Source organism: Ammospiza nelsoni, chromosome 16, assembly GCF_027579445.1.
Source record: "Ammospiza nelsoni isolate bAmmNel1 chromosome 16, bAmmNel1.pri, whole genome shotgun sequence".
NCBI lineage: Eukaryota > Metazoa > Chordata > Aves > Passeriformes > Passerellidae > Ammospiza > Ammospiza nelsoni.
In genome coordinates this window covers 17,481,571-17,507,283 of record NC_080648.1, presented here as the reverse complement: position 1 = coordinate 17,507,283, position 25,713 = coordinate 17,481,571, and the positions used below count along the sequence as shown (strand labels likewise).

Sequence of the window (25,713 nt, the reverse complement as noted above, 5' to 3'; positions counted from 1 at the left end):
CTGGGTTTTTGCACTTTTCCTTTGTCCTGGCTCTTCCAGCACCGTTGTAATTCAGGATTACACTGGAGAACAACACAAACAAAATGTTTAGGATGAACTGTGTGGTAGTGATACCAAATTACAAGGTACCTCATGAGGAAATTGGAGCAAAATGGGTTTCAAATGGGACTCATTTGATTAAGTAGAGAAGTGCAGGGTGATTGTGGGGAGAGGAGCCCTTGGGACTATTCCTGACAGAAACTTTCTGGGTAGCAAACTGTTATTTGCATTTCATTCCTGATAGAAAAATACTTTGTTAGCAGCTGAGCCTCAACAGGGAAGCAATCTGGTAAAGAAAATAGTTTTGATCATTGGTTCAAGTTGTAAAACATTTCCTCAGCTTCTCCTGGCTGCCTTCAGGTCACTATCGAGGTTTCTCCTGGGGAGACATCCCCTGTCCTGCTGGGGCTGGGGAAACCTTTGTCGTCTCTCACCACTTAAGCAGTTGGCTTCATCTCTTGGATATTTTCTTAATCAAGGCAAAAGGACAAAAAAGAAAAGACTACATTTTCTTTTATTTATTATTTATTATAATAAATAGTATAAAATAAATAATAATATAAAATAAACAATATTATAAATAATATATTCATTTTGTATATAAAATATCATTATATAAATAATATAAAATAAATAATACAAAACAAACAATATTATAAATAATATATTGATTATTATATTTTATATATAAAATAAATCTTGCCAGATTTAGGTTATATATAAAATGTAATAATAATAAACAATATTATAAATAATACATTGATTATTATATTTTATATGTAAAATCTTACCAGATTTATTTTATATATAAGATATAATAATAAACAATATTATAAATAACATATTCATTATATATAAAAATATTATGATAATATAAATATTATAAAATAAATGCTATAAAATAAATGATGATATAAATAATATATTTATTATTGTATTTTATATATAAAATAAATCTTGCCAGATTCTCCTATTGCAACATTTCACCATTTTGATCTGGGAATGTTTGCCTACATCTGCTCTTAACTCGTGTCCCACTGTTGGGCTGTCCCTCCCTGGTGCTTTCTGGCTGTGTGTCCACCCTCCCCCAGATCTGCAGGGGTTTGGGGGAGCACAGCCAGGCCCTGTTCCTGTGACTCCAGCTGCTGATGAACCTGGAGATCCCCTGAAGTGGAACACATCCAATCCAGGTGGCTCCTCCTGGGTTTCCATGCCCTGGTGGGTGCTGTGTGCTGGAAACTTTTCCACCACCAGACTGGGCCAGTTTTCCTCTGCTTTTTACAAAAGCTGTAAAAGACTAATGCTGCAAGCAACATATGCTTGTGTTTCCAAGGGAAGGGAGGAAATTCTCTGTGGAGCACTTGCAGGGATAGAACAGCCAAATTTGGTCCTACTTTTAGTTTTAGAAATAGGTGCAAGATGTTTGAAGGATGGGGTGGGAGGGAAAACTCACATAATGCTGATGGCAGCAGAGGTGTTTGCTCAGATAATTAAGATTTGAGCTCAGCTGCTTCAGGGCTGTTTCAGGTAACCTTATCCAGAGTTACCTGGCAGGTCAGAGAGTGGGGAGGAGGAAGATCCAGGTCCCACCTGAAGCAGAGAGAGATTTGAGAGAAGTTCTGCCCTTCCCCAGAGCTCTGAGCTGTCCCTGGCTCAGCCTGGCCATGTTTGATTTGACACAAAACCCTCTGGGGCTGAAATATTCCCAGTTTGATGGTGGAGTGCTGTAATTCGGGTGGTATAAATTAGGAATTATGGATTGTGTAGCTGGATATTGGCTTTTAATACATGAATCCTGTGGTAGCAGCTGCTCCTGCTCATCTGGTCCCCCTCAGAAGAGGCACCAGTGATACCCACAGTGATATCCACAGTGATAGCAACATAACAAACACACCAGCTGCTCCAAAGAACTGCCACAGAGACGTTTCTTGACATCCTGTTAAGAAACTGATTTAAATATCTGGGTTTATCTGCATAAGGAGCAGAGATAACCTTCCAGATTCATTGCTTTGATGGGAAGCTGCAGGGAAGGGAAATAAATTTACAGTTCAGGTGATAAAACAGTCTGCGAGGATTGGAGAAATACATTTTTTCTTTCTGAAAAATAAGACTTTGTAGGAGTTCAGTGGGGCTGACAGGAGCAATCCTGATCCAGGGTAGCAAGGGCAAATAGGGAATGCTGCTAAATCCTGCAGGAACAGCCCATGTGTGCCACTGGTTTGGGGCACTTTGAGGCATTAAACAGAATTATTAGGATTGGAAAAGAATGTTCAGAAGAGTTTGTGTCCAGTCTTTGATCCATCACCACCTTTCCAAGAGTTTGTGTCCAGTCTTTGATCCATCACCACCTTTCCAAGCAGATCTGAAGGGAGGTTTGGATCCCCAGCCCCAAGGAATTCCTGGAGGTGGCACTTGGAGCTCTGGGCTGGGGACAAGGTGGGGACTCAACGGGCTGGGAGGGCTTTTCCACCCTAAACTCTGTGCATTTCTTACCCTCTTTGAGATGCACAGCCCCACCTGCACACCTGAGCTGTTGGAACAACAGCCTAGCTCATTTTGGAGTGTGGCTGCTGATATTTCACTTTTTGAAAAGTAGACCAGTGCTGATTTCCATATTCCATTCTAAATAAATCCCTTGCCAAAAATATCAGCCATTGGCCTCTGCTGAGAGGGTGACCTGGAGCTTTGCTTCAGAGAGAACGCGCCTTCTTCTTGGCATTTGGAAAACAATTCCTGCTTTCCAGCAGGGTATTAATAATTTCTTACTCGTGTTGAAGTGGTGTAAGATGAAAAATTAATGTGGATGCTGCTTTCTTTTCTGGATGCTGCAAGCTGCTGGTGCCTGTGATGGGTATGGTCTGAAATGAAGTCAGGGTTTCCTTCTGAGCTCTAATTTCCTTCCAAAGTGAGGAACAGAAAACTGACACTGTAAATACTTTTAAGTGGTTCAGACTGTTGATGTTTGTTTCTTTATCAGCCTTGTTAACAGAAAAGGGAAAGTGCTTTGATGTGGTCCGAAAGTTTGGTTGTGGAAATTCACATGTTTTGCTTTAGTGACTAAAACATGGGCTGGAAAGGGAAATATTTGGGCATTTTTGCACATTATTTTTTTACATGGCATAAGTTTCTCTCATCCATTCTGCCCCATCTATCCACAGAGCTAAATAATGAATATTTCTTCAGGGAAGGCATAAAGCTTTTTGGGGATCCTTGAAGCACTTCTATTAAATGATAAACACACCAAAGGTCTTTTTAAATACTGGCTTGTGCTGAAGCCAGATTGTGTTTAAAGGCTCAGTCCTGGGATGGATGGCTTGCTAGAGTGGATTTGGCTTTGGAGCCATTTGGAGAGTCCCTTTCTTCCACCACCCTTCCTTCCAACTCAGAAAAAAAAAGAATTTATCACTGGGTTTATGATCACTGCTGTCTGTGTGGGAAGGATGGGATCTCCAGGGAGGAGTTATTGGAGGCTGTGAGGATCTGAGCCTCGGCTGGAGTGAGGATAAATCAATTTTTAATAAATCTGGGTGCAGTCTGGGGCAGAGTGGGAAGCAGGGAGAGGAGTGGGCTGCTGGATTTGCAGTGGGCTGAGGGAAGTGCCTTTAACCTGCTTCCATAATTGATGGTTGGGGACAAGGAGAGGGCCCTGTGGGACAAATCAGCATCCATTGAGCGGATGCAAACAGATGTGAGCTAAAGTGGAACGGAAAAAAAAATATCCACTGACCCAAATTTCTTGGAGTGTGTCCTGTTCTGTCTGGCTGAAAATGTCATGCTCTGGCTGCTAATCCTTAATAGGGAAACAGTTCCTCGTTGGAGTGTTTTCCCACATGTTTTTAGAATTTTAGCATGTACAGGGTTTAATGCACAGCCCCATTGCTTGAGGCTGCCCCAGCATCATCTTCCAGGCTTGCTCAGCTGAGCCTTGGACTGGGAAAGGCTGGGCTGTGCCAGGAAACTCGGTGTTTTGTAAACACTGGGGCTTGCAGCTCTGCAGTCTGCTAAATGGTCAGCGCTGCTTTGAAAAGCAAATGGAAGCAGTCCCATGGAAGCAATCCCCTGGAAACAAAAAGCAATAAATGCTTGTGGTCACTTGAAAGGATTTAAGAGTTTATTATTGTTGTGTTGTGCGTGGGACACAAGGAGCGGCTGGAGTCGGTGGATGTGGGCCATGCAATTGTCATTTGCTACTTTTAATTAGGAGCTGACTTTGTTTCTGTGCAAATGTAGGAGGCCAGCAGGGTGGGAGGGATGGAGCAGCTCTGCTGGGATTGTTCAGCTGCAGAGGAGAGGCTTTGGGGTGACACAATTGTCTGAGGGAGCTGCAGATGCAGACAAAGGAAAAGATGGAGAGAGAGGATTTCCAAGGGATGGAGAGACAGGACACTGGGAACGGCTTCAGACTGACAGGGAGTAGGTTTAGGTGGATATTGGGAAGAAATTCTTGGCTGTGGCCCCATCCCTGGCAGTGTCCAAGGGCAGTTTGGGCAGGGTTGGAGCACCCTGGGGTGGTGGCAAGTGTCCCTGCCATGGCAGGGGGTGGAATTAAATGATCTTTAGGGTTCCTTCCAACCCAGCCCATTCTCCCATGTTTTTAATCCACAGAAAGCTCATTCCTCTGCATAGCTGGCACTGTCAGCTCACCAGCAGGAATCCTTTTCAAACTCCTCTTTTCCATGATTTACACTTCAGGTTCATGGACGTGTCTGTCAGCCTGAGCCAGCAAAGGAAGCTGATCATTCTTTGCTCTTATGGGGTCAGATTGAATAAAGGCTTAACCTCCTGTTGGGGGTTTTGGTCTCCTTAAAACCTCTGTGAACTTGGAATCTCCTGCTGCAGCAACAGGCACTGATGGAGATGAGAGCAGGGAGTTTTAATCTGTCAAATTTATACCTGTGTGATAACCTCAAAGTGGCTATCACACCAAAATAGCTGTAGTTCAAGGGAAGCAAATGGGGTTGTGTTTATTGAGAAGGAGTGAAATGCTCTTTAAACCTTGATGGATTCCTGGATTTCCAGGGGAAATCAGCAAGCAGGAGGATGCATTTGCACAGAAACAAAGTCAGCTCCTAATTAAAAGTAGCAAATAACAATTGCATGGCCCACATCCATATCACCTCCCTTCTCCTGAGCTCCACAGTCCTTTGACCTCTTGGGGAAATTGAGGAGACTCTGAGTCTGGTTTTGACCATGCAAGACTGGTAAAAACATAAATATCTCAAGAAATGAAGATCTGAACCATGAGCAGGATATAATTAACACCCCTCTCACTGCATCACCTGGGAGGTGATGAACAAAAACGACCAGGCTTGAAAATTCAGCTCTGGGGATGCCTTGGGAAGGCTGAGCTGGAACAGAGACCAGACAGAGCTAAAGAATAAAGCAGGGATTCATTCAAAGGATCTCCTCCATGGATGCACCTTGGGCAGCACCAGAGCCCAGCCAGGGCTGCACCCAAGATGAACCAAAATGGTCAAAAAATGAACCCAAGATGAACCAAAATGGCCCCAAAATGCACGGCCGGGCACGGGCTCTGTCCCTGGGATCAGCTCTGCTCCATTTGCACCTTGCAGTTCATTGTCCCATTGCAGCTTTAGCCCAGGCAGTCCCACCCTGCTTGTTTTTCTCTCTCCAGCCCACGGGGTTTGTGCTCCTGGGCTGAGATTTGGATCATTTGTCCTTGGTGCCCAGCTGGAGCAGGAATTGTTTTGTGTCCCTGCTCTGTGCACAGAGCTCAGCATCCCCTGATGTGAACCCAGCCCCACACACTAAAGCAGCACAGAATGTGAAAAATAGAAAAGTTAAAACCCTAAACAAAGCAACCAAAGGGAATTTTGTGGTGTTATTTTGGTGATTTCCTTTTTCCTTTGTCCCCACAGTGGCTCTTGGTCGTAACCAGCCCCTGAAGAAGGAGAAGCCCAAATGGAAGAGCGATTACCCCATGACGGACGGGCAGCTGCGCAGTAAGAGGGATGAATTTTGGGACACAGCCCCGGCCTTTGAGGGCAGGAAGGAGATTTGGGATGCCCTCAAGGCTGCTGCCCACGCCTTTGAGAGCAACGACCACGAACTGGCACAAGCAATCATTGATGGTGCAAACATAACACTACCCCATGGTAGGTGCAGCTCACAGGATGTGGCTTCTCCAGAGGGTGACAGGTTAAAAATCCTGATGGTTTTACCCCAAAAATCAGTGGTGGAATGGTTTAAAATATCTGGGTTTTATTGTGAGTATGCTCCTGTTCACAGTTTCCAAGCAAAATGGTGTTAATATATAGAAGGACCAAAAAAAAAAATCTGTTTTTTTTGGTAGTTGCTGCAGTGGAATGGGTGATGTGGTCCATGGGAATACTCAGCTTGGGTCTGGTCTTTCCAGGCAGCACTTGGGACTTTCTGTAATCTCTTGGAACACCTGGATGCTCCAAGGCACCATTTTCATAACTTTTTCCCCAGCTTCTCTTTGTAAGGAAGTAGATTATTTTTCCCTCCTGATTTTATGAGTTTCTTTGGCACTTGAACTGATGGGGTTTTTTTAAACTTTCTCTTCTGAAGAGCCTGAAAAAACTTCCCCAAAATTTGGGGCTGGCAATCTGCTGTTAGATCCTGTGTGAGATAAACTGCAAGGTCTTATTTTGGGTACTTTCCACTTTGTTTTGTTATTCTGAATCTTGCTGGGTGGGATTTTTTTTTCCAAGTAATATTTCCCTTACTCCACAATTCTGGAATAAATCACTTGCCTGTATTCCTAACAGAAATACAGTGAGAGGGGCAGGCAAGAAGTTCCTGATCAAGTCGCCATTCGGATAAATGGAAATAATAACTCGGAAATTGCATTTTTGCAGACCTAAGGGAGTTGCTGCATTGTTTTTAGTTGCTAAAATAACAATTGTCGGTGCCAGGAAAATTTAATTTATACATGGGGAAGGTGGAATAATAAAATCCAGGTTACCTCTCACTGTGGTGTGTCCCTCACATCAGCCTGCAGCCCTCAAAAATTCTTTAATGTGAGAAAGTTCCTCTCTGTGAGGCTCTGAGTCTGTTTGACCATACCAAAGCCTGGTAAAAACATAATTATCTCAACAAATGAAAGTTTGGAGGCAGGAGCAGCGAGGGGGATATTATTTCTGTAATGAATTTGACGAGCCCCCATGAATGAGCTGTTTTGGCAGCGCTGGGTTGTGCATTCAGCACAGATGAGCAGCACTTGAGGGGAAAACACTCAATTTATGGCATCAAACCCTGCAAGAAGGTGTTTGGCACACGGGGCTGTGCTGGAGAAAGCCAAAGTTGAAGCGGTTTAATCCTGCCTGGAAGGCTCAGTGTGGCTTTGGGGGCACAGGGCAGTGCCTGGTGTGGCTCAGGAAAACAGGGGACGGCTCATGGGCCGTACAAGGCTCCCAGATTTGGAAAACAAATGGATGTGAGCTCTTAAATCTGTTTTTCCAGCAGTTTGCTTTGAGTCCTGCCCACTGCTAATCTGCTTTTTAAGGCTCACATGCAGAATATTCAGAGTATCAGAGAAATAACGCAGAAATCAAAGCTGTACCAGGGGCTCTGCTGCCCAAGGCAGGCCTAGCTTGAGGCTGAATTCCAAACACAGAGAATATTCAGAATTTTTATCCAGGATGTGGAGCTTACTGGGGACTTTTCTACCCACAGAATTGCATTATTTATTTTTATTCAGCTTTCTCACGTTTGGGCATCAGCTGTTGGCAAGATGTGACCTCCCCAGTCCAGAGAAAGCTGCTGCTTCTAGAAATCCAAATATTCCATTGGCAGTGCCATGGCTGAGGAGATTATGGATCAAATCCTCTCATTATTTTGGGCAAAATTGGGGAATTGGGGAAATATCTGCGAAGAAATCCAGCTGTGATGTCTGCAGCAGGATCCTGTGGAGGTTCCCCCTCACATCCTCACATTCCCCATGGAGCTGCTGGGCTCTGCAGGGCACCACTGGCACTGCTGAAATTCATCTTTTAGCCCCTTTTTTGGATTTTCTTTGGGTGTGGGTGTTTTGGTTTTTTTGGTTTTTTTTTTTTTTTGGGGGGGTTTTGTTTTTGTTTTGGTGGAGTTTTTTTTGTGTTTTTTTTTTTTTGTTGTTGTTGTTTTTGGGTTTTTTTTTTAGGCTGTTCTTTGTTTTGTTTTGGGGTGTTTTTGTTGTGGGTTTTTTTTTTGTTTGTTGAGATGTTTTGTTTTGGGGTTGGGATTTTTAGGGTTTTTAGTTGGTTTTTTGTAGTTTTTTGTTAGTTGGTTTTGTTGTTGTTTTTTGTTTTATTTTGTTTGTTTGGGGGTATTTTTTTTTGTTTTGGGGTTTTTTCTTCTAGATCTCTTTACCTGCCCAGGCTCTGTCTTCTATAAAAAAGTTTGGATGAAAATTAAGCTTCAGGCTGGGCCAGGGCAGGCTCAGGGTGGGCACAGCAGGAATTTCCCCATGGAAAGGGGGCTCAGGCACTGGCACTGCCCAGGGAGGTTTGGATCCCCATCCCTGGAGATGCCCGTCTGTATTCCTGGTATAAATCTAAATATTTTTCCAAGAAAACCCAACATTTGTTGGATAAATTAATTTAAATCTATGGGAAAAAAAGAGAAAGATTTCTCACTATTTTTTTCTTGTAAAATGCTGCAATGCCAGGGGCTGTGGGGTTTCATTTATTATCTGTGTGTACAACAAAAGGATTAAAAAAAAAAAAAAAACAAAGCTCAAGGCAAGCCCCACATCTACATCTGACTGTCCTTGTGTTCAAACCAGGGGTTCCTGAGAAAATGAAACCTTGCAGGAAGGGGAGGAGGGAGAGGAGGGGGCTGGGCAGTGAGGAAGGACTGAAAATCCAGATTTTGCACCCAGAGACTCGGCCTGAGCCGATGCTGCAAAAATAAAATTGCTTTTTTATGCCAGAATCCTACAGGATTCTGATCCTACAGGATTCTGATCCTACAGGAAAGGGAGGGGAAATAAAAATAAAAAACCTCTTGTGAGGCTGTTTTCAGGCAGATGTGTCACTCCTCTGCTGTGAGGAAGACTCTCAGTGTAATTTTTCTAATGGATGCCTTTCCTGGCTTCTGCTGTTAAAAATAGCGTGTAAGAAGTATTAAATAAATAAATAAGCTTGTGGGATGGGCTTAGCACTTCTCATCTATCTTGGGTGACTCTGTGGGATGGGTTTAAAAATAGAAATAACGTTATCACCAATTTCTACTTCTTTTTTCTCCTCCTCCTGTCTTAAAGTAGCACATCCTCCATATTTTATTAATGAGTCCATTTCAGTTTCATGCAGAAGAGTTTTCCCTACTTCTCAGCTATCAAACAGGAAATCTTGGAGCGTGTAGTGTTTTAAAATAATCTTAATGTTGGGCTGAACTTGGCCTGCAAGTCATTAATATTAATTGTAATCTGGCAGGGGTTAAGTGGAGTTTTTAAATCCCAGGCTGGACACTTCATGAGCTGCAGCAGAGTTCCCAGGATATTGGGGATATTTAAGAAATTGCATCTTAGCAGCCCTTGCATTGTTTTGCTTGGTTGCTAAAATATAAATTGGAGATGGCAGAAAAACTCACTCAATTTATACAGGGGGAAGTTGTAGTGAAATGCAGGTTACCTTTAATAGGTAACCTACATTTTATAAATAATATAAACACATAAAATTTACTAATATACTATACTATAATATACTATACTATAATATACTATACTGTAATATAGTATAATATAATATAGTATAAATACATAAAATTTACCAAAAAATACAATAAAAAATTACCAGAAAAAATACAATGAAATAAATTTTTCCCTTAAAACCACTCCACCAGCAGCTTTGGGTTGTGGGTGTTTTTAACATTTATCACTTGTAGTCAATGTAAAAAATTGCCCTTTGCTATGTTGAAAACTCCCTTTTTTATTGATGTTGAAGAAAACCTCCATTTATTGAGTCCAATTATTTTATTTTATGGTGATGGCAAGCTGAGCTGTCAGTGTGCGCTCACAGCCCAGCAAGCCAAGCATTGGGATTGAAATGTGCACAGCAACTCAGAAATATCTGCCACAAAATGCTCTAAAGTGTAGGGGGCTTTTAACACTGTCCATCCCATGGATGGTTCCTGTAAATTGAAGAGCTCAGAAGTGGAACTCTGTCCTTCTGCAGAGCTTTTTGTGTGGTGGCAATGTTGGAGTTACCTCTGTACTGATGAATTTGTGATGGAGTCAATCTGTACAGTGAATTTTGCTGCGGAACCTTTAGCATTTAAATTGAATCCCCTGTGAACTGCTGCCCTTAAAACCACCAGCTCCTTGTGGTTTTTCTTCCTCTTGTCCTTGAAAATTTCTCTATCCATTGCTGGCAATCAAAGCTGCAGGAATTGCTTGCTTGTCTGAAGAGGCTTTTTAATTATCATTCAAAATCACATTTTTGATGGATTATATTCTCTCCAAACATGTCAAACATTGCTGGACAATGTGTTTTTTCTGTGAGGATACCAAATACTCGCTCAGGTTTCTCTAATGCCCCTTTAAAATGATATTTTGGTGACTGAGGCTGTCTAATTTTAGATTCCAGCAGAGTTATGAAAGCTTTGGGAGGTCTGACTATCAAAGCCTGTCTGTCAATATGATCAGCAGTAGCACTGAGAGGAAAATGCAGCCCATGAAAGTTAAGCAAACTCTAAAATCTGTAGTGAACATCATAAAATTCACAGCTGAGCCTCCTGGTTTGTTGCTTTGGGGTTTTTTTTTGACTAAACTCTGCTCAGGAGACAGCAGTTATTAGTTCCAGGGAAGCTTTTCCTGGTTTGTTTTTACTTCAGTTTAAAAAAAACCCCAAAAGGCAAGGGATTAAAACCCAAAATTGCTGCTGTCTTGTGAGGAAGCAGACAAGCTGCTGCTGGCACTGAGGCTGTGTGTGCATTAGGAGAGTGATTTTATTTTGCTTTTCCTTCTACACATGCACGTCTATTTTTAAGGGTTCTTGACGTCAGGTCCCCTCTGTAGGCTGGGAGGCTGAAATGGGGAGTGAATGCTTTGGGAATTTCATAAGTCTTGAATCCCTCCTGCCTCCCAGCACCCAGCCATCCTCTGGGAAGGGCTGGGAGCTGCATCCCAATTTTGGGGGTTCCAGCCCTGTCAGCAGCACAGGGCAGGGACAGGGGTGAGCCAGATCACCCCAAAATCCAATTCCCAGAGTGGGGCAGCCCAACTTATCCCAAAATCCATTTCCCAGAGTTGGGGAGCCCAGATCACCCCAAAATCCAATTCCCAGCTCATCCTAAAATCCATTTCCAGAGTGGAGCAGCCCAGCTCATCCCAAAATCCAATTCCCAGAGTTGGGGAGCCCAGCTCATCCTCAAATCCCATTTTTTTGGGGTGTAGGAGCCCAGCTCATCCCAAAATCCAATTCCCAGACTCGGGGAACCCAGCTAATCTCAAAATCCAGACTGCAGCTCATCCCAAAATCCATTTCCCAGAGTAGAGGATCCCAGCTCGTCCCAAAATCCAATTCCCAGCTTGTCCCAAAATCCAATTCCCAGCTTGTCCCAAAATCCAATTCCCAGCTTGTCCCAAAATCCAATTCCCAGCTCATTCCAAAATCCAATTCCCAGCTCATTCCAAAATCCCAGTTCCCAGCTCATCCCAAAATCCATTTCTCAGAGTTGGGGAGACCAGCTCATCCCAAAAACCCATTTTTTTGGAGTGTGGGATCCCAGCTCATCCCCAAACCCCTTTCCTGGAGCAGCTCTGGCTGCTCACAAAGTGCCTCCTTTGAGGAGCAATCCCCCAATCTCTGCCTCTTTCAGTGCCCAGGCGCAGGAGTTGATTTTCCATCCACAGGAGGGATGCTCAGCTGCAGGCTGAGTGCTGGGTTTGGGATTTCCCTGCTCCAGCCTCCCTCAGCCTGCTCAGGGCACAGTGGCAGCTCCTCCTCCTCTGCTGCCCCTTATTTTGGTGATTTTTGGCATTTTCTGTGTCCATCACACCTGGGAAAATGGCATTTTCCCCTTGGGAATGGCCATGGTTCCTAGTGAAGGATGTGCTTTGTTGTTGTGTCTCCAAATTCCTCCCGACCTTGAAAATGAATCACTTTCCTCACAGCCTCCTCCAATGAAGATGCTGCTTTCCATCATTTCTGCAGTGATTAATATTTCTAAAATAGATCACAACATCCTTTCTGAGGGATGCTGAATTCCCAATGTTTTCTTCAAGTGGAAGGAAAATGAATCAAACCCTCAGGATGTAAAGCAATTGTGGCTGGCTGGAATATTTATTTATATATCTAAGTGCAGGTTAGAAACTCTCAAAACTCTTCAAATAAAAACCCCACTTAGGGCTCCATCCTACAGTTGTTTTCCTTAAATATCCTTAAATTTCCTTAAATATCTTTAACTTCTGCTGTTGTGTTTTGAAAGGTTTTTTGAGCAGCTTTGTCAACAGAATTCTTGGGCTCTTCTGAGTCTCTTCCTCTGCAGCCCTCGCCTCTCTGTTTCCTGCCTTTGGTTTCAGTTTGTCTTTCTGCTGTGGGGAGGATGACTGTGCAGCACTTTTCAGAAATTATGTTTTAGGGGTTTTTTTAACCATTAATGTGTGACCAGAAAATTGCAGCTAATTCCTTTAAGGGAAAAAAAAAAAAAAGAAAACAAAAACAAAAAACACCACAAAAAAACCAAACCAAACACAAAAAAAAAAAAAAAAAAAAACCACCAAAAAAAACCCTAAACAACAAACAACAAACCCAAATTGGCCACAAGATGCTCAAAATAAACCCAGATTTGTGCCAAAAGAAGGTCTCCAATTCCTCATGGGGGAAACTGCTTGTTGGTCATGGTGCTGCAGATGTTCCACACAGGAGTGTCTGCTGCAGGTGAAAAACAGTTCTGTGCTATCTGATGGTGCTCAGGACATGATGCCTGCTTTATTAAATATTCCCCAATAATATTCAGGACATGGTGCTTTATTAAATATTCCCCAGGTGTGGACATTTCCTCCATTATTGGCTGCTTGCAGTGGAGGGGCTGAGGATCAGCTTCATCTGCCTTGCTGTCTGCTTGGGGAATGAGAAAAAGAAAGATGAACTGTTTAAAATATGAGTGGGAAATGAAGTTTGAAATGGGTTTTTCCCCTGAAGATTGCAGTGAGAGCCTTCCCTGGTGATCTCTGCTGCCTTCTAGAATTGTGGTTTGCAGTGGATTTGGTGTTCCTGGAGGGATTGGTGCCCTCAGGTTGGTAAATGGGGGGCTCAGCCAGACCTAAGGGTATTTTATTTTGATATTTTAGTAACTTATTTTGATACTTTAATTGCTAGGAAAACTCAATTTATACATGGGGAAGGTGGAATAAAATCCAGGTTACCTCTCACTGTGGTGTGTCCCTCACATCAGCCTGCAGCCCTCAAAAATTGTCTTTAATGTGAGAAAGTTCCTCTCTGTGAGGCTCTGAGTCTGTTTGACCATACCAAAGCCTGGTAAAAACATAATTATCTCAACAAGTGAAGATTTGGAGGCAGGAGCAGCGAGGGGGATATTATTTCTGTAATGAATTTGACGAGCCCCCATGAATGAGCTGTTTTGGCAGCGCTGGGTTGTGCATTCAGCACAGATGAGCAGCACTTGAGGGGAAAACACTCAATTTATGGCATCAAACCCTGCAAGAAGGTGTTTGGCACATTGCTAAAATATCAATTTCTTGGGTGTCCCACCTGCTTCTGGCTTCTGGCTCATCCCACTCCTCCTCCATCAGCTCCACTTGATTGTGGCCAAAACTTTTGGCATCTTCTGCTGCTTTGGCTTCAGGAATTTAAATAAATAAATAAAAAACATAAAATAGTAATAATAATTGTTATTGTTATTATTTTTCTTTTCTCTTATTATTTGACTCTTCTCCAAAACCAAGGCAGAAGTGTGTGAGCCCCAGAAAGTTTCTCCCTTGAACCTTTTAGGGGCAGGTAATGGTGAGGAAATCCTGCCTGAGGTGTCGCAGGGAACATGGGCAGCACTCATGAGGTTTTTCAGTATTTTTAAATATTCCACAACCTCCTTCAATAAATACTCAGCTGATAACTTGGAGTCATTCACTGGGTTTGTTACAAACAGCTTGACCTCTGGAAAAATCTGAATTTCAAAGGATTTTATGCACCTAGAGCTGGGAGCTGCTTTTTGCTGACAGTTAACATTGAGAAAGTCATCACTGAGAAAAAAACTTTCATTTTTTTTGCTGAGCCCAGCCCAGAGCAAGCAATGCTTGGTTTGTAGCTCTTTTGCAAAGAAAACCTGCAGCAAAATGAACTCTGAGTTCCCACCTGTGTTTAGAATCCTTGAAGCTGCACAGGAACAAAGAAACCTCTGAGGTGCTTTTAATAATTCCTGAGTGATCAAGGAAGGTTTTTATGGAAGGTCACAGGTACAGCAAGGCCTTGGATTTTTAACCTTTTTGGGCTCTCACCATCTGTGCAGCCTCTGCTCGGGGCACATCCAGGGCATGAGGCAGCACCAACATTCACTCTTCCACCTTTGTGCTTAATCAATCATTTTCTCTTGTTTTTTATTTTAAATAAGGGACACTAATTTTATTTTATTTGTTATTTTGTGTTATTTTTATTTTTATTTATTTTATTTCAATTTATTTTTATTTTATTTTGAATTTTATTTTATATTATGTTATGTTATGTTATTTTTAATGTTATTTTTATTTATTTTGTTTGTATTTTACTTTTATTATATTTATATTTATATTTTTAAATTTTTGTTTAAATTTTATTTTAATGTAATTTTATTTTATTTTTATTTTATTTATTTTATTTCAATTTATTTTTATTTTATTTTGAATTTTATTTTATATTGTTATGTTATTTTTAATGTTATTTTTATTTATTTTGTTTTTATTTTACTTTTATTATATTTATATTTTTAAAATTTTGTTTAAATTTTATTTTAATGTAATTTTATTTTATTTTAATTTTTATTTGTTTTTATTTATTTTATTTCAATTTATTTTTATTTTATTTTGAATTTTATTTTATATTATGTTATGTTATTTTTATTTATTTTATTTTTATTTTACTTTTATATTTATATTTATATTTTTAAAATTTTGTTTAAATTTTATTTTAATGTAATTTTATTTTATTTTTATTTTATTTAATTTATTTTTATTATTTTATTTTATGTGTTATTTTATGTTATTTTTAATTTTAATTTTATTTATTTTATTTTTTAGTTTCACTTTCTTTAAATTTTTATTCATTTTAATTTAATTTATTTTCAATTTTTATTTTATTTTTAAAATTTTATTTAAATTTATTTGATTTTATTTTTTATTTATTTGATTTTGTTTTAAAGGCGGGCCTCTGCTCTGAAAGAACAGCACCATGGAGGTGAGGAGCAAATAAAGAACTCTCAGATCTTCTGTAACCTCCTTTAATCCCCTCCACCCCCGCAGCCCGAGCCAGCCTTGTGCTGGAGTTTTATTTTCGGCTGTGGGATCCTGTCAGGCTGCGTGAGCTCCCTGGAGCCTTGCACAGTTTTGCTGCTGATCCGCGGAGACTGAGCGTGGAAATGGGGGAGTGCCAGGCTCAGGGCAGGGCCTGCAGGGGCAGCGGGGGCTGCAGGGGGTGGGAGCAGGAGGAGCAGAGGTGCAGAGCAAACCTTGGTCCTCGTCTGGGTCGTTCTGGGCTCGTGCTGCCTTCAGAGGCTGGGCGGTGTTAGAGGAGTAAAGGGTTATTGTGACACCCTTATTAAAGGATTCACCTTATGGCTCCATCCTACGGTTGTTTTCCTTAAATATCTTCAACTTCTGCTCTTGTGTTTTGAAAAGTTTTTTGAGGAGCTTTGTCAACAGAATTCTTGGGCTCTTCTGGAGTCTCTTCCCCTGCAGCCCTCGCCTCTCTGTTTCCTGCCTTTGGTTTCAGTTTGTCTTTGCTGGTGTGGGGAGGATGACTGTGCAGCACTTTTCAGAAATGCCTGTGCTGCCTTCAGAGGCTCCTTGGAGCAGAGGCTGGGCAGAGTTAAATGAATAAATAGGTTTTTATTAAAAGCCCTTCACAGGACACACCTTGGGCAGTGCCAGAGCCCGGCCGTGGCTCCACCCCAGATGGATCCTGGCCATGACTTCTCACACTTTGATAAGTTTGGGTCCATTTCCATGCTGGGGTGTCCAATCCCAGCTCCAGGTGATGCAGTCCCACCCTCCCAGGTTGCTCCCCTCCATTCCCTGTTGTTTGCACTTTTGGGGCTGAAGCTGCAGCGGTGTCCTTGGTTGTGGGGCTGGAAAAGGATTGTTCTGTGGGACTGAGCTGGGAGCAGAACTTGCTGACACTTTTTATGAAATTCAGAGTTATAAACTAACACAGTACCGAGTCTGGAAATATGAAAGCTCAAACTGAAGACATCATTTGCCTTCTCTCCCTGTTGCACACAGGTGGGGAAGAGCTTTTCAGTTTGAGGAGTTTTCCACCTCTGGGAGACCACCCCACACTCCATCAGAGCCAACATTTGTTGGGTGTTCAATCTGAGGGGTTGTCACTGCTGCTGCTTTACCTGGAGCTTTAACAAGTGCTCTGTCAGCCTGAATTTCCCTCCAAATCCATTTGGAGCTCAGATTAAACTCTCTGAAATCTCATTTTGAGCAGGGGATTGTTTAGAGGCTGAACTCCCTGCCTGGAGTGCACAGGAGGTGGAGCAGCTCCAGTGCTGTGCTGAGCAGTTGCTGATTGAACATCCCAACAAGTCCTGGTCAGTCTGTGCCTCCTCCTCTCTGCAATTCCCTGCAATGAGGTTGGAGCTGGGGGAGTTTGGTTTCTGCCCCAGGGAACAGGGACAGGAGGAGAGGGAACAGCTCAGGCTGGGCCAGGGGAGCTCAGGGTGGGCACAGCAGGAATTTCCCCATGGAAAGGGGCTCAGGCACTGGAACTGCCCAGGGAGGGTTGGATCCCCATCCCTGGAGCATCCAAGGAATTCCTGGTTGTGGCCCTTTGTAGACTTCCAGGGACACAATCTGTCAGTGTCAGTGGCTGGCAAGAAAAAGGAACTTTTCGCCATGTGAATAATGTGAGCCTCCCATTTGGTTTCCATTTGAACCATAGCAGTTCTGGGATTTGGGATGCTGAGTGCCAGCTGTTCACTCTGGATTTACAGGAACAGCAGACTGAAAAAATCAGTGGTAACCAAGGCAGTGACAACTTGTGTAAATCTGAGTTCAGCCTCACCCTGAGCAGGTGACCTGGGGACTTCAAACACTGCCAGGGCAGCAGTGCAGCCACAGGTGGTGAGGATATTCTGCTTTATTCTTCTCCTCCAAAAGCCTCCAGCCCCTTGAAGAAGCTGGATAATGCAGAACAGCAAATGTAAATGAAGAGGGTACACAGAGAAGCTCTTTTACCAACCATTTTATTTTTAAATTTTTATCTAAGAAGCCTGTCTAGACAGGCATTTATTTTCATGACATGCAAAGCAGAGTAGTAGATGAATACTTCATTAGTAAAATGACTTGTCATCTTTGAACCCTGATGGAATATCTCTTGGAAGCTGTTCCTTCCATGCAATGTTAGATCCAAGTTTTACAGGGATATGGAAGTAGCAGTACATATGGTGTTGTTAACATGACAAGTACTGAGCATTAGTGCATAATTACTTTATTTATCAAAGCCAGTGAAGTGCACAGCCTGGAGGAATGTGAGCTCTGGTAGAGCAGTTTTAGGGAAGGATGAGGTTGTTTGTGGAAGTTGCACTGCTGGGAAATGTGGAGCTTTCTGGTGTAGGTCCCTTCTTCCCTGGTCTCCATCGGGTGAGGGAGGTGAGGTGACAGATCCCAGCTCCTCTGCAGGATTACACTGCTGCTGTTGGCATTAGTGTGGATTTCCAAGAGGAATTTTGGGGGATTTGGTTCCCTGAGCACCCTTTCCCTCCCTGTCCCTCTGCTCTCCCCTCTCCAGCACATCAGGCACGGTGAGGGAGGCACAGCTGGGGCTGAAACCTGAACAAAAGTGCCTCATTTAGCTAGGGCAGAAATTCCTCTGCTTCAGAAGATTCTGTTAATTATCTTTCACCTTCAGCCTGGTTAATTAGTGCTAATGAGTGAAGTGATGCTGGTGCTGTGCTGTGAGAGGATCAGCAAGCCCAGCGATGCACGTGGCACACGTGCAGCAGGCTTTGCCCAAAATTGGGGTTTGTGGGGACCTTCAAGCTCATCCAGTGCCACCCCCTGCCATAGCAGGGACACCCTCATTGTCCTGGGTTTTTCCAACCTGGCCCTGGACACTTCCAGGGATGGGGCAGCCACAATTTCTCAGGACAAGCTGTTCAGTGAGGAGCCTGCCCTGTGCTTAGTTTGGGGCAGGAAGGCGTGGATACACCTGAGGGATCTTTGGTTGCATTCTCCAACTGGGAATTGCTCTTTAAAAGGATTATTTTGATATTACAGCATGAGGAAAGCTTCATTCTGTGGAGAGTGGCAGAGCCCTGGTGCAGCTGCCCTGGGGGGTTGTGGAATTCCCTCTCTGGGGACATCCCAGACCCACCTGGACGTGTCCCTGTGTCACCTGCTCCAGGGATGGGCTGGGTGATCTCCAGAGATCCCCTCTAACCCCAACCATTCTGTGACTGCAGGAAAAGCAGCTGGGTAGGATCCTCGAGGTTGGGAAGGGTGTCAGAGTCTCTTATTTTCCCTTCTTTTCAATTACGATTCCGGTGTGTCACAGTGGGAATGAGTGGGAATGAGCTGCTCCTGCTCTCCAAGCAGCTCCTGGAGCCCTGGGATCTCCTGCTGCCTCTGGGAATTCTTCTCCAGCATGGAATGGAGCCAGACCAATAATGTTCCCATAATGGAAGAGCTGCTTTTCAGTGGATTTGAAATGAGAATTATTAAATGCTTAACACTCATTATGTGCAAAGCCATTCCTGCAGGAGCTTCAGAGGCAGGATGGGGATGGGAACAGAGCACTCGTGCCCTGCCTCAGGATCCAAACTGCACCTTTGCCCTGGAGCTTTCTGCCAGTTCAAATCTGCAGAAGTTGAACGTGGAAGGAGCACAGGAGGGGATTTATATGGGTGGTTTATTATCAAGTGTTTCGCCATCACCATTAATTCTTTATTGTTTTCTCCACACCATGCAAGGCACTGACTTGCACAAGCATTCCCACAAATTTCCCTCTGGAAAAGGGGAAAGCCACTCTGGTACCAGCAGCTTTGGACACTTCCAGGGATGAGCTGAGCAGTTTCTGTTGGGATTAAGTCAGGAGGAGCTTTGTGGTGTGGATTCCTCCCAGTTTGGGCTGCCTGCAGGTGAGTGGAGCACAGCACTGTGTGTGTGCTGCTGTCCCAGCCCTGCTCCACCTCTCCCACGTCCTCCTGATGCCAGCACTGGGACTATTTTCCTTATAAAATCTTGTATTTCCCAGCTCAGACCTAGAATCAGCAGCTAATAACGATGAAGAGATAATTCAGCTTTTCTGCCTCATCACTGCTCTGCTGTAAGACACAGAGACTTCTTTGTTTTCCTTCTGAATTTCAGGCATCAGTGATTTATATTGGGTCCAAATCAATACTCCACAGGTGAGAGCTCTGCTTTCCCCAATTTATTCAGCAATCCAGGCTCAGCTTGGCTTTGGAATGGAGATTTTCAGTCACGGAAACAACTGAACCAGCTGTTTCTTGGGCTAATGTGTTATAAACAGACAGTCTCCTTAAATTAGCTGAGTCTCATTGCACTGCTACAGCTACATTTTGGGTTGTGTTGTCTTAATTTCTCTTCATTGCAGCAAATCTGGCTGAGAGAAGGGGGAAAATAAAATGGAAATCTGCTCAGTTCTTAAGTTTTGGGTGTTTCTGAGCAATGCTCCTCAAAATTGCTCTAAAACCTAAAGTAGAAAGCACTTTAGAAGAGAAAACAAGAATTTTCCTGCTTTTTCTGAAGAGAATGGTGTGCAGCTTAAGGAACTGCCAAAATGCCATTTCAAATGCATTAAAACTTTTCATATTTTTAGGTGAGTGTGACCATATTTGCTTGATTTAATAACTCCTGCAAAAGTTGCCCTTCCTGTCATTGAGAGCTCTTGAATTGTTGGTCCTGCAGGAGGATAAGTGAATCCAAACTCTGAACTGCCTAGGGGTGGAAGCAGCATTTTAACCAGTCTTTTTTAGTGTTTTCCCTTCCAAATCCAGTGCAATATCATCATAATCTTCATAAAACAAAGTTTTGGTAGCTGGCAAAGCAATTAATTTCAAAATGTTCCCGTTCCCTTATGCTTGATGATCACATCTGCTTATTTTTTCCCCTCTGAAATTCTCAAGCTGTCTCCTACCTGGACAACAACCAACAAGAAGCTCTGCCTTGGATCCTTCCAGAATCCCTCACCCTCCAAGCCCCCGTTAGCTCTGAAATATTAAAATAATCCCATCTGCTGTTGTTTTTTTGCATTGTCTGCCACCCTTCCTTCCTTCCTGCTGCCTTCCTCCCAGATCCTGCCCCTTCCAGAGCTTTCTTGGGATGGTCCAGCAGTGAAAACTCCAATCCTCGAGGCTTTGGCATCTGAACCTCTCTGGTTTGGGGAAGGGAAGGGAAATGAGGCTCAGCTGGGATGTGGGGTTGTTTTTCCCTGCAGCTCTGAGCATCGCTGTGCTGGAAGGACCCTGCTGCCTAAGGGACAGAAAAACCTAAAAAATATTTATTTCTCTCTCGTTTTCCAGTTTCTCATGAAAACTTTATGGTCTTTTAGTGCCCCTTCCAGCTAAACGTGGCCCAAGCTGCTGTAACCTGCAGGAAGGATCAGAAATTTGATTTTCAGTTAGAAAAGCCCAGTTAGAATATTTGATTTCCTATGATCTTCAGTTAGAACAGCAATGCTAGGATGTGTTCACTGGTTGGGATATTTGATTTGTTACGATTTTCAGTTAGAACAGCAATGCTAGGATGTGTCCTCTAGTTGGGGTATTTGATTTCTTGTGATTTTCAGTTACAATAGCAATGTTAGGATGTGCTTTCTAGTTGGGATATTTGATTTCCTGTGATTTTCAGTTATAACAGCAATGATGTGTTCTCTAGTTGGGATATTTGATTTTTTTTTTGTGATTTTCAGTTAGAACATCAATTTTAGGACATGTTCTCTACTTGGTGTATTTTATTTCCTGTGATTTTCAGTTAAAAAAGCCATGTTGGAATGTTTGGGGATTGGGACAGGGGACATTTCCACCAGGATGAATGGGAGACTGGGATTACTGGTGAGGTTTATAACCTGTTCTTACATTGATAACCTGTTCTTACATTAACAGTTTGGTAAAAACCATTTCTCAGTCTGGGATGGGCCTGTGGGGTTTTATTGGCAAGAGTTTTCCTCTGCTGTGTCTCTTTCTATTTATTTATTTTTATAGCTGCAGACCTCCAAGTTAGCTGCTGTTTGAGAGGATTTGTTTTAATATTGCTTATCTGATGATGATTAAGGAATCCAGTGTTTATAGCACCAGCTTTGACCCATGTTAGTTCAGCTGGGCAGCCAGATAAATGATGAAGGAATTCCTCAGCAAGCTCCCCATGTTATTTAAAATTAACTCTTTGAGGAGCTCTTCTAAAGCTGATGAATTCTTTTAAAAGAAATGGATTTTGAGGAAATTTTAGCTACATTGAAAGGCTGTTGAGGTTTGGATTTTGGCTTGTTTTGAGCAGCAAATTTGTTTCTATGTCTGGAATTTAGTCCTGTGATATTCAGCAAATAGATGAGGAGTGAAATGAGCGTTGAAAAACAAAACTGAGGTGTGGGAACTCCAGGCTTGGGTCTGTAAATGGCAGAGAACCATAAAAGGGTTTGGGTCCAACACAGCTTTGATAAACGTTGGTTTGCTCTGAAATTCATTAGTGGTAAAACACTGTAATGAGTTGATGTAATTAGATCATTTTATTTCCTTTGGTTTTGTTCTCTGATAAATCTCAGGGCACAGATGCCTGTACAAACAGAAAGCTTAAACCATTGATCTTTTGAATGATTTCCTCTGTGCGTTTTTGCAAACACAAATTATCCTTTAAAAAAGAGGATTTCTATCCAAAAGCCTTCCAGAAGAAGATGCTGCTGTTACACTGGGCTGGGTGACACCACATATATCCCTGAGTTAGAATTTTATATTGGGGTCATTTTGCTGATCAAACAGCAAAGTTTAAGACAACTCAGTGTCCGCATGAAAAAAAACTCCAAATAAAAACCCCTTTAATTTCTAAGGAAGCACTTGGCTCTTGTGTGCAGAACAGAGTCAAAGAGGTTTTTAATAATCTGTAGCTCAAGGACTTGGCTCCTCTTCGAGCATTCCCAGCTCCACAAGGATGGGGAATTTGGCAAGCGACTGTGCCCCTCTATGGACAGAAATGTGGAAATTGGTTCTACAGGTGAATTCAGACCAGGCTTTAACCACAGTGAGAAGGGATTCCTGCTTTTGGGATGCAGCTTCCTCAGTTTCCCAGGCTCTGCTTTCAGCATTCTCTGCCTTGATTTGTTAAAATGTGCTGGTGCTTTTCTAGAGTGGCACTGGAAATCTATTTTAAAAAGTAAAATCTTTATTTTATGAAGTTACACTGTGAAAAACTCAGCCTGTATTTTGTAATTCAGCATGTGATAGAATTCCTGAGCACCCAGGTTGTCCAGATGACCCCAAGGGAGTTTAGGGAAATAAAAATCACACCAAGGTTTGAATGTGGGCTCAGAGGTGCTGTGGAAACCCAAAATCTGTGCTGGGTGTTGTTCTGTGGTGCTGATGGAGCCACAGACTTGGGTGGCCGTGTTTGTTTGTCCTGGCAGTGCTCACTAAAACACCAGGCCTGCAAGAACCATCCCAGCAATTTGGGGATGTTTGAGAGGTTACAAAATGCTCCTTTCACGGGGCCCTCCTGCATTTTCACAGCTCGGGCTCAGCCTGCTGGAATTGCTCCAAGTGGATTTTTGTGTCCTGAACCTTGGCCCTGCTGCTGAAATGAGACATGGGGGCACATCCTCATCCCTCCTGCATGTCTGGGGACTTTATCCTGGTTTAGCTGGGGTGTTTGGCTTTTAGGGGGTGCTTGCTTTTATCTCAATGCCCCAAGTTTCAAACAAGGTGGGGCACTGATGATTTTTGTCTTCATGCAAACAAAGTCAGGCATTGATGATTTTTGTCTGGTCCTTTAAAGCCTGAATTCCAACCTCACCTCTTGGGTGGTTGAAGAGCAGGGTAAAACTTCCCAGAGTGACCAGTGCAGTGTGAGATGCGCCAGCAATTCCCATTCATTCCCAGAATGACCACTGCAGTGTGAAATGTGCAGTGAGGAATTCTCACTCTTACCCAGAGTGACAGAGTGACCACTGCAGTGTGAGATGTGCAGTGAGGAATTCTCACTCATTCCCAGCGTGACCACTGCAGTGTGAAACATGGCAGGAATTCCCACTGCAGTGAGATCTGCCAGTGAGATGTGCAGTGTGGAATTCCCACTCATTCCCAGAGTGACCATTACAGTGTGAGATGTACCAGCAACTCCCAGAGTGACCAGTGCAGTGTGAAACATGCCAGGAATTCCCAGAGTGACCATTGCAGTGTGAAATGTGCAGTGTGGAATTCCCACTCATTCCCAGAGTGACAGAGTGACCCCTGCACTGTGAGATGGGCCAGGAATGCCCAGAGTGAGATGTGCAGTGTGAGATGTGCCAGGAATTCCTGCTCATTCCCAGAGTGACCCCTGCAGTATGAAATGTGCAGTGTGGAATTCCCACTTATTCCCAGAGTGACCAGTGCAGTGTGAGATGTGCCAGCAACTCCCAGAGTGACCAGTGCAGTGTGAAACATGCCAGGAATTCCCAGAGTGACACTGCAGTGTGAAATGTGCAGTGTGGAATTCCTACTCATTCCCAGAGTGACCCCTGCACTGTGAGATGGGCCAGGAATGCCCAGAGTGACCAGTGCAGTGTGAGATGTGCCAGGAATTCCTGCTCATTCCCAGAGTGACCCCTGCAGTGTGAAATGTGCAGTGTGGAATTCCCACTCATTCCCAGAGTGACCAGTGCAGTGTGAGATGTGCCAGCAACTCCCAGAGTGACCAGTGCAGTGTGAAACATGCCAGGAATTCCCAGAGTGACACTGCAGTGTGAAATGTGCAGTGTGGAATTCCCACTCATTCCCAGAGTGACCAGTGCAGTGTGAGATGTGCCAGCAACTCCCAGAGTGACCCCTGCAGTGTCCCTGGCCCCTGCAGAGTGACATGTGCCAGCAATCCCCGCTCACTCTCCCCTTTCTCTCCCCAAGGTGCTCTTACCGAGTGTTACGATGAACTGGGCAACCGCTACCAGCTGCCCGTCTACTGCCTCGCCCCTCCCATCAACATGATCGAGGAGAAGGGTGACCTGGAGACTCTGGACATCCCCGAGCCCCCTCCCAACTCGGGGCACGAGTGCCAGCTGCGCCTGCGCCTGTCCACGGGCAAGGACCTGCGGCTGCTGGTGCGCAGCATGGACACCGTGTACCACATGAAGCGGCGGCTGCACGCCGTGGAGGGAGTGGAGCCGGGCAGCCAGCGCTGGTTCTTCTCTGGGAGACCCCTGGCAGACAAAATGAAACTGGAGGAGCTGAAAATCCCAAAGGATTACGTGGTGCAAGTCATTGTGAGCCAGCCCTTAGCAAACCCCACCCCGGTGGAGAACTGAGCGCTGCTCTCGTTTGGTTTTTCTCTGCTGCGTCTCTGCTCTGGGGTTTGGTTTTGTCTGCCCTCTCTTCTTTTTTTTTGGGGTTGTGCTGCTCGTGGATGGGTTGCAAGGAATGACCAGCAAAAAAAAAAAAAAATTCCATCTGTGATGGAGATCTGCAAAAATGTACAAATATGACCTGACCTGGCCTCTGGGGTTTGCCTGATCTCGTATTGAACACGACAGCAACGGGGCAGGGCAAAGAAAGGGGAGGGAGAAGAGGGAGGGAAGAGATTGTTCTTCATTCATGCAGATATGTCATGGTCCTGGAACTGTCAGTGGTGTCCTGACCCACGAGGCTGGAGCAACAGAGAGCACTTTTATTTAAAAACCCAACTTGAGACAGAATCAATGTTTCCAGTTCATATCAGCAGCACACACACAGTTCCTGCAGGAAGGAGCTCACGGGGATCCCTGGGGTGTGCCCGGGCTCTGATGAGGCACAGCCAGCCCTGGGCAGTGCAGCTGGGCTGGGCTTTGCTCTCTGGCAGCTCCTGGTGATGCTCAGAGGCAGCAATTGTACATTCCAAGGTGGCAGTGTAGCCCCGTGCCACTGCCCCAGGCAATAACACCCTGGCTGCTCCGTACTGTAACTCACCTGCTCCAGCACTGGCTCAGCCCCAGCTCCTGCCTCGTGGGCACCCGAGTCTGTGCCTGCTGAACTCCTGTCCTCGGGTGCCAGAGGCTGTGCTGGGTGAGTGCTGCTCTGTGACCCATTCCCTGTGTCCCACAGCACACCTGGGCCAGGTGACCCTGCTGTCCCTGGATTGCAGCTCCCCTGGAAGCCTCCAGGCTTGCAGATGCTGAGGAAGCAGCAGCAGCGCACAGCTCCCGGCTCTTGGGGTGTCCCTGGGAGCCAGCCCTGGAGCTGGGGGGCTCTCCAGGACAGCCTGGTGGCCTCAGCAGCACAGGGAGTGTCCCCAGGCAGTGCTGGCCCTGCAGAATGTACCAGGGGCCCTGCAGCAGGTGACAAACCCCTCTGTAGTCTCCAGACCACACTGGGCTCATG

General features: G+C 44.1%; 1 protein-coding gene across 1 annotated transcript in view; it reads left to right on the top strand.

Annotated features, from left to right (window-relative positions):
• The window catches only part of UBTD2 (ubiquitin domain containing 2), a 43,231-nt gene extending 17,867 nt beyond the window's left edge, over positions 1 to 25,364 (top strand). The window contains exons 2-3 of the mRNA XM_059483687.1: positions 5,919 to 6,155; positions 24,268 to 25,364. Of these exons, the coding sequence (XP_059339670.1) occupies positions 5,919 to 6,155; positions 24,268 to 24,665 (635 nt within the window). The 3' untranslated portion in view covers positions 24,666 to 25,364. The remainder of the gene's footprint in view (positions 1 to 5,918; positions 6,156 to 24,267) is intronic.
• The last annotated feature ends 349 nt before the right edge of the window (positions 25,365 to 25,713 follow it).